The following is a 15,874-nucleotide window of genomic DNA, read 5'->3' on the forward strand; positions in this document are numbered from 1 at the left end:
AATTCTCAGGCATTATATTTCTCATCTCAAAAAGTTTGATTTGGATCTTTTTAATATCTTCTGTGTCTTTATTTAGTATGTTCAATCTATTCTATGTCTTTTTGAGGGCATGGGACATAGTTATAACTGTTTTAATGTCTTTGTTTACCAAATTTATGAGCATGTTACTATTAATTTTCTCACTATATGTTGCATTTTTCTGGTATGTTTAATTGAATGTCAGATATTGTGAAGTTTAACTTCTTGGTTGCTGGATATTTTTGTATTCCAGAAATATTTTTGAGCTTTACTCTGTAATACAGTGAAGGGTTTTTTTTTTTTCCAACAGTTTGATTATTTCAAAGCTTGCTTTTAAATGTTTTAGTTGACATGAGATCAGCCTTGAACACAGGGCTGGTTTTGATCCGCTACTGAGTCCATGCCCTTTTGAGTATTTTTCAGATATTCCATGAATTTTGAGGTTTTCCTTTCCAGACACTGTGTGCGCTGGGATTATTCCATGTGAGGGAATGTGATCCACAGCATGGGGGTCATATTGGCCTTAGGGAGAAAGGAGAGACAGGAAGTTTTATGAAAACTGTCAAGCTCTTAACTTCATTAGTTGTATTTTTTTTCAGTTCTAGAATTTCTATTTGTGTTTTAATGTTTTCAGAAACACATTCTAGGAGAACATCTGGATGACTTTCTGTATGGCAATGACTTTTTAGATATAACACGAAAGGCACAATTGATGAAATAAGTAATTGATAAGCCAGACATCAATAAAATTAAATATATCTGCTCTACAAAAGACAAGATCAGGAGAATGGGAAGGCAAGCCACAGACTGGAAGAAAATACTTGCAAATATACATCTAATAAAGTGCGGCTGCCCGCAGAACTCTTAAATCTCAACAATGAGAAAAGAAACAACCCAATGAAAAAAATGGGCAAAAGGCCTGGACAGACAACTCACCAAAGAATACACACCATTGGCAAATGGAGAGTCTCCCTCGTTTAACATGGCCCCACCTTTCTTGGGGGTCCTAAACACCAACTCAAGAGCACCAGAAACCCACCAGCAGCTCTTCTTTGCTTTCTCACCACTTTTTGCCTTCTGCTCATGGAGTGCTTTGAGGTGAAACCTGGTGCTGAGATGTGGGCTCTGATCTTTGAGCCTCCCCTCTCTTCAGGATCTTGGCCTTTCAATTCCTGGATGCATTGTCAGGCCCAGACTCCAATTCTTATCTCTCCAGCTTCACAGTATCGCAGGAAGCTCTGCTGTTTCCCCTGCTTCTCAACAGTGGCACTCTTTCCTCTTCCTTACCTTCAACCCAGCCACAAATCGGCAAGAGCCCAGAGATAGAAAGTGATGTGCAGAGAGAGTGCCCACTTCAGGAAGCACAATTCTCACTAGGACTGGGCCTCGAACCACTGGCTGCTCTCACAGCTCTCTTGTGTATCATCTGTCTGTCTGAGTATCCTATCTGTCTATCTATCACCTATTGATCTATTTCCATCATTGATCTATGTCTATCTTTCATCTCTATCATCACTCTATCAGTTTATCATATATTATCTATTTACCTATATCTATCTTTCTATCACTCTATCATCTATCTATTATCTATCATGTAACTCATATACCATCAATCTCTTTATCAATCAATCTATCTAACCTATCATCATCATCATCTGTCTGTCTATTCATCTGCCCATCAGCTTATATGTCCATTCACCTATCTGTTTTTCTCTCTTTCTTTCATTACTCTTTCTCCATCTCTCACTCTCTGTATTTTATCTGGACTGTTACTTGTTCTGGGTAAGAATGTTGTCCTACTAGAAGCAACTTTATCACACATAAAAGTGAAAGTCTACTTCAGACATCTCATGTCTTATATATTACCCACTACATAGAGTTATAGTATTAAGACTTGCTGGTACTCTGAGACATAGTAAATGCTTGATAAATATTAATTTAAATGTACTTAAAAGTATATATATTTTAAAGTATCTATATCTATATCAATATCTATCTATCTTTCTATCTATCTATCTACCATATATATTTTTGAGCTGAGGTAAAGAATTACTAAATATAGCCTAGCTTTGTCAATTCTGTATATTTCTGTTTAGTTCTGAGCCACTATTAACTATTATACTTAACAATAGTAAGTTCTTCATGTCTCTTGAATCCATTCATTGGGCAGTTAGTTCAGAACTCCTTTATTAAGCACAGAGAATGTGCTAAGTTTGGGGAGAAGAAGCCCACACTTTGGTGGCTGCCGTGGCAAGAGTGTCTGGGGAAGAGTAAGATGGTGTACTTGGGGAAATCTTCACTCAGAAATTGATGTGTAGTTACATTAATATTGGCCTCAAAAGAGGTAGCAGGTAAACTTACTAAGGACTATAAAATAAAGTCAGAATTATGCAGAAACGAAAAAACAAGCAAAGGAAACCTAAGCATTTATTTTCCTACTTTCCTGGAAAATGATTCAGAAATGGCGGAAACATTGGGAATTTGTTCTGATTCATGTCGCTAAAGGGTTCCTCATTACTGAGCTGCTGCTTTCTGTGGACACGTGTTTAACTGACTTAATGAAATGTTAGAAGGAAGGCGCTTCCTCTGAATGTCAGCGACCTATTTCATCAATTAGTGGATTAAGCATGGCCTCAAAGAGACATCTATTGAACTTCTTGGAAATTAAGAAGGTGACAATTGTATTTCTCTAAACAAGGTTACCCTCACAATCAGCATTTTCAGAAGGTTCACATTTAAACATTACAGTTAATTCATCTAAGTGGATGTGATTTTCTTGAGGTTTAAATTCTAAATACAGAACTGCACAACCATAAATAGGAACAAAGACATTCTAAAGGCAGAAAAAAGGAACAAGGTTGGGTATGGTGGCTCACGCTTGTAATCCCAGCACTTTGGGAGACCGAGATGGGCGGGTCACTTGAGGACAGGACTTCGAGACCAGCCTGTTCACCAGTATGGTGAAACCTTGTCTCTATTAAAACACCAATATATATATATATATATATATATATATGTGTGTGTATATATATATATATATATATGTGTATATATATATATATATATATGTGTATATATATATATATATATATATGTGTATATATATATCCGGGCATGGTGGCACACACTTGTAATACCAGCTACTTGGGAGGCTGAGGTGGGAGGCTCACTTGAACCCAAGAGTCGGAGGTTACCACCGCACTCCAGCCTGGGCGACAGAGCCAGACTCCATCTCAATCAATCAATCATCAATCAATAAAAATAAAGAACAAAACTCTTTTCTTTAAAGTGGGGCTGTTTTCTGAGATTCAGGTTTTCAGGATTTGGGAATGAGAGGCAGTGCTGATGGGGGCTGATGCGCTCAAGGGAGTTTTCTGCCTCCAGATTTTCCAGTCTCCCTTCTGCGGCCTGTGCACACGCGCTCTGTGGGGGCCAGACGCCTTTGTTGTTGACCTCATTGCCCCCCTGGTTTGGGAGAGCACGGAGGGTGACCCTCTGCCCCTTCCTGTGCTGTGGCTGCAACTGCGAAGCCTCTTTCTGGTGAGCTGTCCTCCTTTGAATCATAAAACTGAATATTTGGCCTGTTGGATGGATAATTTCTAAAATACATGGATAATTTCTAAAATAATTTCTAAAAAACAAAATTTGTTTTCTGAGACGGAATGCATGGAAGTGAACAAAATATCTTAAGAATAATTTTATTTCTTTCAAATATCCAAACTGATTTTCCTGAATCGAATGTCAGTTTTGGCTCTGTGCAATATAACAGGGGTCCTGAACCCCAGCCTCGGGGTCCGTGGCCGGTGAGGAGCTGGGCCGCATGGCACGGTGAATGGCGGCCAGTGAGTATTCTCGCCTGAGCTCCAGCTCCTGTCAGAGCCGCGGCCTTAGATTCTCACAGGAATACAAACCCTACTGTGACCTGCACACGTGAGGGATCTAGGCTGGATGCTCCTTATGAGAATCTTATGCCTGATGATCCGAGGTGGAGCAGTTTCATCCCAAAACTATCCCCCTCTCCACGGTTCGTGGAAAAATTGTCTTCCACGAAACCGGTCCCTGTTGCCAAAACAGTTGGGGATTGTTGCTGTATAGAACATAACTTCACCCATGAATGGTCTGGCCCGGGGTTCCACAGGATTGAAGGCACGTGGTTTTAGAATGTCACTCTTTGCATTTCTATCTTCTTTTATTTGTTGTGGGACATCCTCAGTGAGGCCAACTGTTTTCCATTCACAGGCTGCCAATTTGAGCTGTGGAAATGAGATTGCTGGACTCTTCCTTTGTCTTAGTCAGGATTCTCTTGATGGCCGATGATAGAAAGTCAGCCCAAGGAACTTTGGCTAGAAGGAGCCTGTCTGCCCCAGAGCTGGTGTGTCTGGTGGAGAATGCGGGGCCCATGCCTGATCCCACCGCCTCCCTCCGTCTTTTGTCCCTTCTTGGCTCCAGGCTTCCTGCAGGTTCACCTCACCCAGGGAGTTTTGGAAGCTACATCCCGGGAGGGCAGGGGCAGGCATGGCTCAGGGAGATGGGGGCCTACGAGGAGGGCGGGGAGGGGTCTCCTGTCCCCAGCAGAAGGCGAAGCTCTGTCCCCATCAGGAGCCTGTCTGTGTCCCGGGTCACACTCTGCTCTCTGGGCGGTGTGGCTGAAAGATCCAGGCTTTCTTAGACGCAGCACTGTAGAAAACTGGATTTCTATATCACAGAAGGAGGGCGCAGCCACCGTGAAATGTCAGAAAAGGAGGAGGAGTGTGCTGGCCTTTCCTTCTCTCAGGAGAGGCCCCTCCCCGGGGTGAGATTGTCCCCTCCTGAGATGCTAGGACTGTGACCAGACGACTGAGATGCCAGGACTGGGACTCAGAGGACTGAGATGCCACCTGAGGGGACGAGGCACCATCACCGCCCCTCCAGTGTCGGCCGCACTCAGAGGCAGGGGGGCAGAAGGGCTGAACGGAAGTCCCCCAGGTCCCTGAGAAATGGATTCGCTAGAGAAGGAGATGCTGATAAACGGGAAGTAAACATTGCTTGCTCTGGTCTTGCTGTTTGCACCCCCCCAAAATATGTGGGTTAAAACCCTAACCCCCAAAACGATGGTGTGAGGAGGTGGGGCCTTAGGGAAGTGACAAGGTCACGGAGGTGGAACCTCCCGAGTGGGATCAGTGTCCTCATACAGAGGCCCCAAGAGTGGCCTGGCCCCTCGACGTGGTGAGGACTCAGGGACCGCGCCGTCCCAGAACCAGAAGGCTCTCCCCAGGCAGTGTCTGCTGGTACCTGGATCTTGGACTTCCAGCCCCCAGAACTGTGGGAAAGAAGCTCCTGTGTTTTATAAGCTACACGGACTATGGTGTTTTGCTAAAGCAGCCTGAATAGACTAAGAAATCACTCAACAAACACTAATTAAATTAAATGCTAGGCCATCAGAATACGAAGGGGAAGAAGACAGAAACACTCGCCTCCTGATCCAGCATCCAGAACGCTCTGGGGCCCAGCAAGAGGCTGTGCTCGCGTCTTTCTCGCATCTGATCTTCGCCTCCACCCACCTGCTCGCTGGTTCTTGGCTGTGCCTCTGATACCCCAGTGTGAGAACGTGGAGTTTTTTAAGGCAATTCTCATATCATATTTTCTCTACTTGTCACAACAAACTTACAGGAAAGTTGTTATTCCATGCGTTTTAGAGCTGGGGAGCAGAGCCCCCGTGGGCTGAGCAGCTGGCCGAAGTCCTCAGCCCCTGTGGTGAGGTGCAGCTGGAGTGTGATTCTCCGGGTCCTCAGATGGGGGCATCCCCTTGAGGCCCCGCCTCTTGGCCAGGCTGCAGCCCAGGACCATGCCAGGTGTGTGTTATCTATATTTGGACGCACGCTGTAAGAAACGACGGGCACCCTGCAATTATCCGTGTGGTGTAGACGCAGTGTACATCTGTGGTAATGGCTATAAATAAGCCCCGACTTGCCGACTAGGCACCGCTCCTCTTTTGGGTAGGCAGTTCTTGCTAAAATAGCCCTAAGATACAATCGAGTGAAGACCTGAGTCGTTCTTGAAATAAAAAAAAAAACGAACAAACACACGAACATGCACACACATGCTCACAAACCCAGGGGCTTGTGCACCTCCCTTCCTCCACAGCTGACCTCAACTCGGGTGTCCAGGCCTGCGAATGGCACAAATGCTCACTGAAATCCATGTCATTATTAAAGACTCATTCAGGAGTTGCAGTTTATGAGTCGGGGAACCTGTAGCTCGAAAGGATTGAAGATATGTCTGAGAATTCACACGTAAGGATTAGAACTCATGGAGGAGAGTTGCGGGGAGGGAGCGTGGGAAGTCAGTGCCCTGCCCTCTCTTTCTGGGTCGGGGGCTGAAGTGTCACACCCGGTTTCCTGGGAAAAGTGCACTTTGGGACTCAGAAAGGACACATTCCAGTTTTGAATCGTGATTTCCCCCGCCCTCAATTTGAACAAGAAGCTTTTCCTCCTGAGGTCAGGCTGGTGATTTACGATGTGGGTATTGATGTGGGGAGAGGCAGGCCCGGGCGTCTATATATAGCAGCTCCTCAGACCTTAAACGGGAGGGAGGCACAGGCGCTTGCTTTGCAGGAGTCAGCTCTGCCTTCCTCAGCTGGAGTGTGTGTGGCTTGGTGAGCCGGTGGTCAGGAATTCTCTCTCCTCCTTGCAATTTTCCTTTCTGTCTGGGTAAGTGTCTTTCTCTTCTTGCCTTTTCTAATTTGTGGCTTTAAGGGGAGGACCGGTAACTTCTGCACTCACATTTTCTAAGTAGCTCTACTTCAGGGTCAAGAAGAGAGAGCCAGTGCACCCCGTCGCAGGCACCCTTTACTGTGGAAAACAGAGCAATTAGTTCTGGGATCTGTATTTCTTTGACGAGGTTTTATGCTCAACTAACATTTTATTTCCCACAGCCGTGGTCTTTGCTAAGTGCCGTTTAGCACCCTGCGGCATGTGCTTTGAGTTTTAGCCCTGGTCTCATCGTGGCCCCAGGGGCCCGCCAGTCAGTGGACTGATGTCTGCAAGTTTCATGAGATTCTCAGAAACGAAAGCCTCCCCTGAGGAGAGGGCTGACTTATAAAGGTGTGAAATAATAAAACTGGATATTTTCTTAAGGGAAAAAAGAGTCGAGGGTCATTCAGCTTAGACCTAGCCTATATTATCCAGGGTATGGGAAAGAGAACAATCCTTGTCAGGACTTGCAAGTTTTTGCCCAAAAATAAGTGTTCTTATGGCTGTTTTCTTCTTTGTGCTGTTGGGTGTGTTGTGACCCTTCAGACTTCTTCAGCTCCATTCCGCTGATAGAGGCAGTGCCTTCTCAGGGCGTGCTCTTGAAATGCAAGCTGCTGGAGAAAGACAGTGAGGCTGGGTGGTTGCACATGGAAGGCACCGGAGGCAAACGGAAGGAAGGGGTTTGCCATCACTGGGAACACCTGGCCTTTTCTAATTCTCCATTTCACATTCCTTTCTTACTAAGTAGAAGTAAAACAGGACTCAAAGAAAGCGTGGAACAAAGATAATTTAAGGCGTTATTTTATAAACCAAGTCCCAAGCTAAAACTTGTCTTGGGAGCCAAGGGCTTAGCCACTTGCGGCACAGGCCAACGCTGCGTGTCTGGGAGTCCCTTTCCCCTCTAGAATGCTTTAATTTGGTGTATTTATTGACTTTGACATTTTTAACTGTACAAACAATTTCCTTCATTAAGTGGAAGTCCATGTTTTGTACTTCAAACATTTTTGCAAATTAAAACCCATCCTGGTGACATGAGGAATGGGCTCCACACATTCTTTGCAGGAAGGAATTAGGATGGGGATATCAGACACACGGTCCCCTGCACTGGAAGAGAGGCTCGCGTTTCATCCTGGTGTCATCATTCCTAAACGTGTCAGGAGCATTCCGGGAGTGGCCGGGGAGCTGGGCTGTGGTGGAAAGTGGGCTGGACGCTGTCAGGAGAGTCAGCTGGCGCCTGGGTTCGGCCGTGGCCCTACCGGTGACCCGGGCGAGTCATATTTCCCTGGGGACGGTCTGTGCTAACAGTACAGCGTGGCTCCAGGATTATCTACACACAGGCTGTCCAAGCTGGGGGACTGTTAGCTGCCACCTCACTCAGCCCCCTGTTTTACAGCAGAGCAGGTGGAGGCCCCTGAGCTCAAGGTCAGCAGGTCCCCACTGGAGTCTCAGCCTCTCAATGCCCCTGAGCCCCAGGGACTCACTCAAAAACTACCCTGCGAGGAAAAGCTGCTTTCTTTCTCTCTCTCTCTCTCTTTTTTTTTTTTTTTTTTTTGGTTGGTGTGTGTAGGGGGTATTTAACACATGTCTGAGTTAGTTCCTTAAAAAGGAAAAGAGCTTTCTATGTAGACAGTGGAGGGACATTGGGGTGCTGATTGGCCCAGGTCCTGCCATTTTCTTTATAGTGTCATAAATAGTACAGGTTGATCATTCAAAATCTGAAGATCAGACATCCAAAATGCTCTAAATTCTGAAACTTTGTGAGCGCTGGCATGACTCTCAAAGGAAATGCTTACATGAGCATCTCAAGTTTCCAGTTTTCGGATTTGAGTTGCTCAGCCAGTAAGTATAAATGCAAGTATTCCACAGTCTGAAAAACAAATCAGGAATTGGAAACTCTTCTGGTCCAAGCATTTTGGATAAGGGATGCCCGACCTGTAGGGTGCATTTGGCAAGTCCTCTCCAGGGTTCCCTCCACTCAGAAGGGCCCTGTGCTGCCAGGGCTGCAGGCACCCAGCACGTGCTGAGTCAGTGGGGATTTGCTTCCAAAGACGTCATCATACCCGGCCAGGTGGTGGCCCAGGCTGGGTGAGGGACACTGGGGAAGTTCTAACATAGGAAGTCCCCCAAGGAGTGAAGAGATTGCGGCGGGGACACACATTCAGGGTGGGTGAGGCTGGACGTGCAGTCCTGCTGGTTTTCTGGGTTGGGCATGAGATTGATAAAAGTGGAGTCGAGGGCACATTGGCACTGGGAGTCAAATGCGCAGAAGACTTGAGCTTGCTACTCTCCTGACCCAGGAGCTCTAAGGTGTTTTCATTGTTGAAATCCAAGGGTTCTGATTTAGGCTTGGCTGGCACATGACAAGTGACCCCATACTTGTGGAATGAACTGAGGCTGATGGATTCTGCAAAGCCTCTGACACCTCCTGATTTTGGTGGTCCTGAGTGTGAAGTGAGCAGGGAATACATGTGGGGATAAATGTGGCAAAGTGCCCTGTTACCCCCATCCAAAGACTTCCCGGGGAGACTTCCACAGTAAGGTACCATTGGAGTGAGGAGTGCAGGAAGTGTGCACACGTGATCCCAGCTCTGCCTTGCTAAGCACTACAAAGTGTAGCCCCTCACACATGAAGTGTTTGAAGACTTCCAGGCCCACAGGACCGGGTGTCAAGTCAGTGATACATAGGGTGCATTGGACAGGACGTTCCAGACTGGTTGAAGGATAGCTAGTCTGTGAGCTCTCAAGACCTGAGCTGTTTCACATTCTTCCAGGTCTTAGGTCTAAGGAGGAGGATTTCCATCCAGGGCTATTCTCCTCTTATTTCAATGTAGTTCATTTTCTCCTTTGACCTAATAGGTCACATTTTGACTCTTCCCTTTACCAAGAAATACAAACACATCTGAGGTTTAACTCAACATAAGTGTAAGTAAATACTGTGATGACACATGAGCCCCTGCTGCAATTGCTCATGCGTCTGCTGGAGTGGAATTGCCTGGTATTCGTCAGGCTGATCCCAGAAGAACTTTGGATAGGAAACCGGATGGAAGCTGAAACGTCTTCCCCAACCTTGGCCCAACTTCAGTTCAGTGAGCTCTTCCCAGCACCCTGCTGGTGAACTCCAGAGAGAGCAAATGGGTTTCTGAGAAGGAAGCGTTTCTTGAAGATCCACCTTGATTAACTCATTGGAAAATCCCAGTGAGCTGCATCTGGGGAGATTTCAAATAGTAAAGCAATACATAGATTTTCTCAGATACCTTTTCCTGTCTGCAGAATTCTTGAACCACGATAACAGCAGCAGCATAACAGAGACAGCTACCGATTTTGGTACCAGGGCCAGGGCCAGGCGTGATGCAGATTCAATATGGAACGCCAGAGCTAGAGGAGCTAGAAGCTACCCCAGGCCTCATCAGAATGCCGGAGTCAGAATTCGATCCCAGGTCTACCAGACGTCAAAACCTGGGCGCTTGACCTCTGCACTATGATGCCGCCTTCAATATCAGGGCGGGTGGAGGAGATATGCTTTTATTTATTTATTTATTTATTTATTTTTTATTTTTATTTTATTTTTTTTTTTTGAGGTGGAGTCTCGCTCTGTCACCCAGGCTGGAATGCAGTGGCGCGATCTCGGCTCACTGCAAGCTCCGTTTCCCGGGTTCACGCCATTCTCCTGCCTCAGCCTCCCGAGTAGCTGGGACTACACGGGCCCGCCACCATGCTGGCTAATTTTTTGTATTTTTTTTAGTAGAGACGGGGTTTCACCATGTTAGCCAGGATAGTCTCAATCTCCTGACCTCGTGATCCACCCGCCTTGGCCTCCCAAAGTGCTGGGTTTACAGGTGTGAGCCACTGCGCCAGGCTGCTTTTATTGTGTTCCATGAGGTGCAACGTTCCGTTATATCCCTGGAGTAGAATGCATGCTGGTGCACTCTAAAACACAGCTGGGCCCTCCCAGGGTGGGGTGGTTGGTTGACTAGTTGGATTTTAAGAGGCAATATTGAGAGAGTTAGTGTGGCAGTGTGAAAGGCCCAGAATAAGGATGGCCTTGGGGCAGGGGTAGCCTCTTCTACATGCTTTTGGGGAAGAATTTCTCCTTTCTGGCCCTCGTGTCCTGTTTTCTTCCCTGTAGAATAGGAGTTTGGGTAATCGCTAGTGATCTTTCCAAGTTCTACAATACTGTGATTCTCGGAGATCACAGAGTTCAAAGGAACTCTGCTCATAAGGAGCAATTTATGTACTGTGGTAGATTTTCTAGCACGCACCCTGGAGCTCTGAACTATGACAAATTCATCTCCGAGCAGCCCTTGGCATTTTCCACCCAAGTCTCATCCCCATGGCCTGGGATGTGGGTGGCACCCCTGGGGCTGTGCCATGGGGCCTGGCCGAGGAGTTCTGTCTTTAAATAAGGACAGATCCTCGTCGTTTAAACAGAAAAGTAAAAAATGGAGCTCAGGTTGTGAGTCCTTTTGCACCTAGTTTGGGAAATTAATGACTGCAGAGATTTAGGAATACGGTCCCTACGTAACTTTGCAGTGAGGATCAAGTCACTCAGCACGTTGGCATTTTACGTGTTTTGGGTGAACATGTACAGCAGATTGCCATGTCTAAAACCTGTAATGCTGCAAGTTCCCAGAGAAAAAGATGGAACTCGCTGATCTCCTGTTTGGGGAGAATTTCATCCACACTCTCGAATTTCCCCACATCCCTGAGGCTTTCATGCCAGGCTCCGTCCTCACTTTTCCTGCCCACCTCCTGCTACGCCTGTCTACCGTAACCAGCGAGACTTCAGGCGGCAGATTCCAGGGGGCATCTCCAGCCAGTCTCTTTTTCCACATCCCCCTTTGCTTGGTGGAGCGACTGCCGGTTCCCCAGGCAGACACCGGCCACCTCCGCTTGTGGCTGCGTCTTTCCAGAGTGATTTCTGGTCACACCCACCCCTGCAAGTCTCCCACGATCCTGGATTCTCCTGCCCCAACCTTTGCTTATGGGCTGCCCTCCTTTCCCACCTCCACCTGGCAGTCCCACCTGTCCACCAAGGCTCCTCTCAAATGTCACGTGCCTCGTGGGCCACTCGGCCGTCCTGGGCTCCTGCCATTCCCAGGACACCTTCTACCTCCCCCGGGCTCTTGGCTCTTATCGTATGTTCTCTTGTGTTCTAAGTGTTTGTTTACTTCTCTAATCTGCCTTAATTATTTTTGTACTTCCCACTTAACATTGCTTTGAACTTTGCCCTGAACACACCAGGGGTTCTAGGAATACTTGTTGAGTTCACAGTGAAATGAAACACCAGCCCAGTCTTCCAACTGTTGTGGAAGAAAACAAAAAATAAAGCTGGGTCCCTGGGAAGTTAATAGGCTTCCTGACTGCTGGTCTAAGGTGATTTCTGGCCATGTAATCTTTCATTTTTTCCCTTCCCAAGGGGGTTTTATTAACTGGAGTTCATTTTCCCCTTTGGAATGATGCAGAAATGGCAGAGGCCTCATGATCCTTGCGATGGAGCTCAGTGTTGTGTGTGACTCTCTTTGTAGGAGCACGCCAAGATGTCCCTTGTGACTGTCCCCTTCTACCAGAAGAGACATAGGCACTTCGACCAGTCCTACCGTAATATTCAAACACGGTACCTGCTGGACGAATATGCATCAAAAAAGTAAGCTGACATTCGCTGATGAGACGCGCAGAGCTTTGATTATGGGGATCTGACATTTAAAGGCTTTTCCAGTTCCGTCAGCCCTGGAGAGGCACTGGTTTGCAGGGAGTCAGAGAGCAGGGATGGCAGCCTCTCCCGTGCCCAGGTCCTGCCACGGAGCAGCACTGTGTGGAGGTGGCGTAGTGTTCTGGCAGGTCCTGCTGGCCGAGTTCAGCTCCTGGTTGAGGTGGGGAGGCAGGAAGTCCTTTGTATGAGCTCATTGCTTTTACTGCTCATCACATGCCTTCCAGAACTAGGATCTAAAAAGCCACCCAAAATAAAGAGCAATGAGATTGAAACTGGTGGGAAAGGCTGTCGGTAGGAGAGAAGTTAATGGGTGGCAGAGTAAAGACAGAATGGGAGGCAATATTAGTGATTTTGCTACATCGATCATGGATGTGCCGAGATCAAGAATCCCTGCCTCTGGGGCTGGTGTGCATCTGCATCTTCTGGAAGCTTCTCGGGGATGGCCTCATACAGGATGGCAGCTCACGCCCCCATGGACACTGTTTGTGTAGCAGCAAATCTGCAATCTTAATGGGCTGATTGGAAGGCTGTGGTGAAGAGAGGGAGGGACCGCGGGCAGGCGTTCTGCAGCCCAGGTGCCTGCCTCATGTCACCCACACCCTATGTTTAGAAACGCTCAGGGTACTTTTATTTAGTTGCCATCCCTTGTGCCAAACAAAGCCAAACATTTGCAGCCCCTCCCAGCAGCCTTGGGGTGTCTCAAATCCCTCAAGATATATATAATCCTGGTATGGAGCCAGAAGGACTGTGGCCGGCACTGGCTGACTCTGAGGGGAGGTGGCACCAGCCACAGTGAGCTCAGGGAGAAAGCACCCCAGGGTGGGCATGTGCAGGGTATGGGTGTGGGCACACAGGGACACAGGCTTGGGTTTGCCTTTGTGAAAGTGCGTGTACACTTGTGTAGGTTTGTTTTTGTGTGCACACGCTGTGTGTATGTGTGTGCATGTTCTTATGGGAAGGCGTGTCCTTGCATTTATGCATTTATTTGCATACACATGTGTACGCGTGTATTGTATGTGCATATGCATGCATGTGTGTGCACATACTCGTGTGCATGTGTGCATATATGTGTGTAGGTGCATGCCTCTTATACGCCTGTGCTGTGTGTGCTTGTGTGTGCTCTGCATATACCAGTGGTTTGGGGTGTGTAGAGAGAAAGTGATGTGTGTCAGGATAAATTTCCATACTGTGCCTGGGCATGCATCTCCTAATCGTGTCCATGTTCCTGAAGGCGAGCTTCCACCCAGGCATCTTCCCAGAAGTCCTTGAGTCAGCGGTCGTCTTCGCAGAGAGCCTCCAGCCAGACGTCCCTGGGAGGAACCATCTGCAGGCTCTGTGCGAAGCGAGTGAGCACGCAGGAAGATGAGGAGCAGGAGAACAGAAGCAGGTGAGCACAAGGCTTCCCTGACTCCACTTGTGCCCTGCGTGGGGTCACAGTGGAGGGACAGTGGGGTGGGGAGGGAAGAGCGACCTTAGCTGAGAGGGAAGATCAAGGAACACCGGCCATGCCTGGGGTGAGAGGGAGAATGCTGCTGTTTCCCAATCACCTGCTTCTCTTTACCATCATTATCTCAATTAATCTGAACAAGAAAACTACTGGGCACCAGCTTCCCACCATTTTGCAGAAGAGAGCGTTGCTGTTCAGAGCACTCACGCCACTGCCCAGGGTTCCATGTCTCACGCACGTCCCAGCTGGGCTTAGAGCTCCAGGGTCTGTGGCTTCTAAGCCAAGCTCAGTCCCTTTCCAGACAGAGCAGGATAAGCACACGTGAAAACATCAAGACCTAGCAGTGTGAGAGTAATTCTGAATTTCCACTTGCAACCTCTGTAGCTATGCAGGAACAGCCGTGGAGGGGTGCACATTCAAGCAAGGTCATCTTCCTAAGCGGGAGCCAGGGTTTTAAACAGTTGTCGTGTGGAAACTAAAGAGTTGGGAAGGGATTCTATAAATTGTCATGCTTTACATTTCAACAGAGGCAGCTCGTGGGGTGAAATGTCATGGGAACGGGACGGATTAATAAAAATGCCAGTCTTAAAATTATTTCCAGATGACGGAGAAACAGGTGGTGATATTGCTTTGATCTTTTAAGGACGAAGTGAACAGTTAAACGTTCACGGGTGCCTTGTTTTATACCTGCTATATTTTTCCCTCATCTCCCCCTGCTACTTCTGGGAATTTTCTCTATATCTTCAAAGCACTTAAAACCTGAAGGAAAAATAAGATTTGAGTAAACATCTTTCATTTTGAAAGTTTCAGAAAGATGAAGTCATCTGTTGAATATAAACAATGTATATAGCCAAGAAGGTTAACATTTATTTTTTAAAAAATTGAATTTTTTTAAATGTCGTAGGATAATTTTGCCATGTAAATGAATTCTAGTGTAAAGTGAAGATTTCTTTTGTGAAAGAATCTCTTTGAAATGTAGATGTTAACACAATCCAGATTTTTATGTATTGGATTAAAGGGTTCTTCTACCTATATTTAGGTTTTGGGGGCTACAATAGAATACTTGAGCTTATCATTTTATTTTTATCATTTAAACATTGATGTGAACTTGAACATATTGCATAAACTTCCTATCGCTCAATTTCCCTGCTGGTAAAACGGTAACAGTGTGTGGCTTACTGTGATTCATATGGTTTTGGCAGCAATGACTTTCATGACAGCCTTGGCTGCTGGAAATTGTCCTAAAACACATTGGGCTATGCTCTTGCAATACCAAATCTGACTCAAAGAAGGGATTTGAATGACTGCTGAAGGGGTTATATTCTCACTGCACCTCTGATGCTCACGTTAAATGCCAGTCTGTCTTGGACGTAGTAGAGACGGGGGACGAAGGCCAGCTTTGTGTGGAGCCCACGGCTCATGCTCTCCTTGAGATTTTCTTCATCATCCCCCGGTGTTGTATTCTCCTAACCCACGTGCATGTCTTCCATGGGGAAGATCGTTTTGAAATCAGTTCTTTCCTCCTTTAAAGGTAAACATAAGTCGTGGGGATCTCAGTGAGTTGGGCAAGCTCTAATTGAGATTTATTGTGAAGCCTGCTCTATCACCGTCATGCAGAAGGGCCCAGGAGGGATGAGTGAGCCCCGTGCTGAGTGATGTCAGCAGCTCCATGGATTCCAGCCCTTATTAGAATTCACCACTCTCACGGGCTGCAAGCATCATCACAAGCATGTATTTATCCCTGACCTCCCAACGTGGATATTAGTTTAGCGCACTGGACAAGTTGGTCCTTTGCAAAAGATGAAATTGTGGGCTCACTTATGTGAGTGACTGCTGATGTCCCTGTGTAAAATAAATACTGAAGAGACGTCGGCGCTCTGAAGGCACTCGACACATCCTTCTGGAAGATATGACCCCGGCGCTCTGAAGGCACTCAACACATCCTTCTGGAAGATATGGCCCATTGGA

At 46.9% G+C, this 15,874-nt stretch overlaps 1 protein-coding gene across 1 annotated transcript in view; it reads left to right on the forward strand.

Moving 5' to 3' along the window:
* Positions 1-6,584: 6,584 nt before the first annotated feature.
* The window catches only part of MYOM2 (myomesin 2), a 100,035-nt gene continuing 90,745 nt past the window's right edge, over positions 6,585-15,874 (forward strand). The window contains exons 1-3 of the mRNA XM_031013752.3: positions 6,585-6,707; positions 12,275-12,393; positions 13,691-13,846. Coding sequence (XP_030869612.3) covers positions 12,287-12,393; positions 13,691-13,846 — 263 coding nt within the window. The 5' untranslated portion in view covers positions 6,585-6,707; positions 12,275-12,286. The remainder of the gene's footprint in view (positions 6,708-12,274; positions 12,394-13,690; positions 13,847-15,874) is intronic.

The sequence above is a fragment of the Gorilla gorilla genome, chromosome 7, assembly GCF_029281585.2.
Source record: "Gorilla gorilla gorilla isolate KB3781 chromosome 7, NHGRI_mGorGor1-v2.1_pri, whole genome shotgun sequence".
Lineage (NCBI taxonomy): Eukaryota > Metazoa > Chordata > Mammalia > Primates > Hominidae > Gorilla > Gorilla gorilla.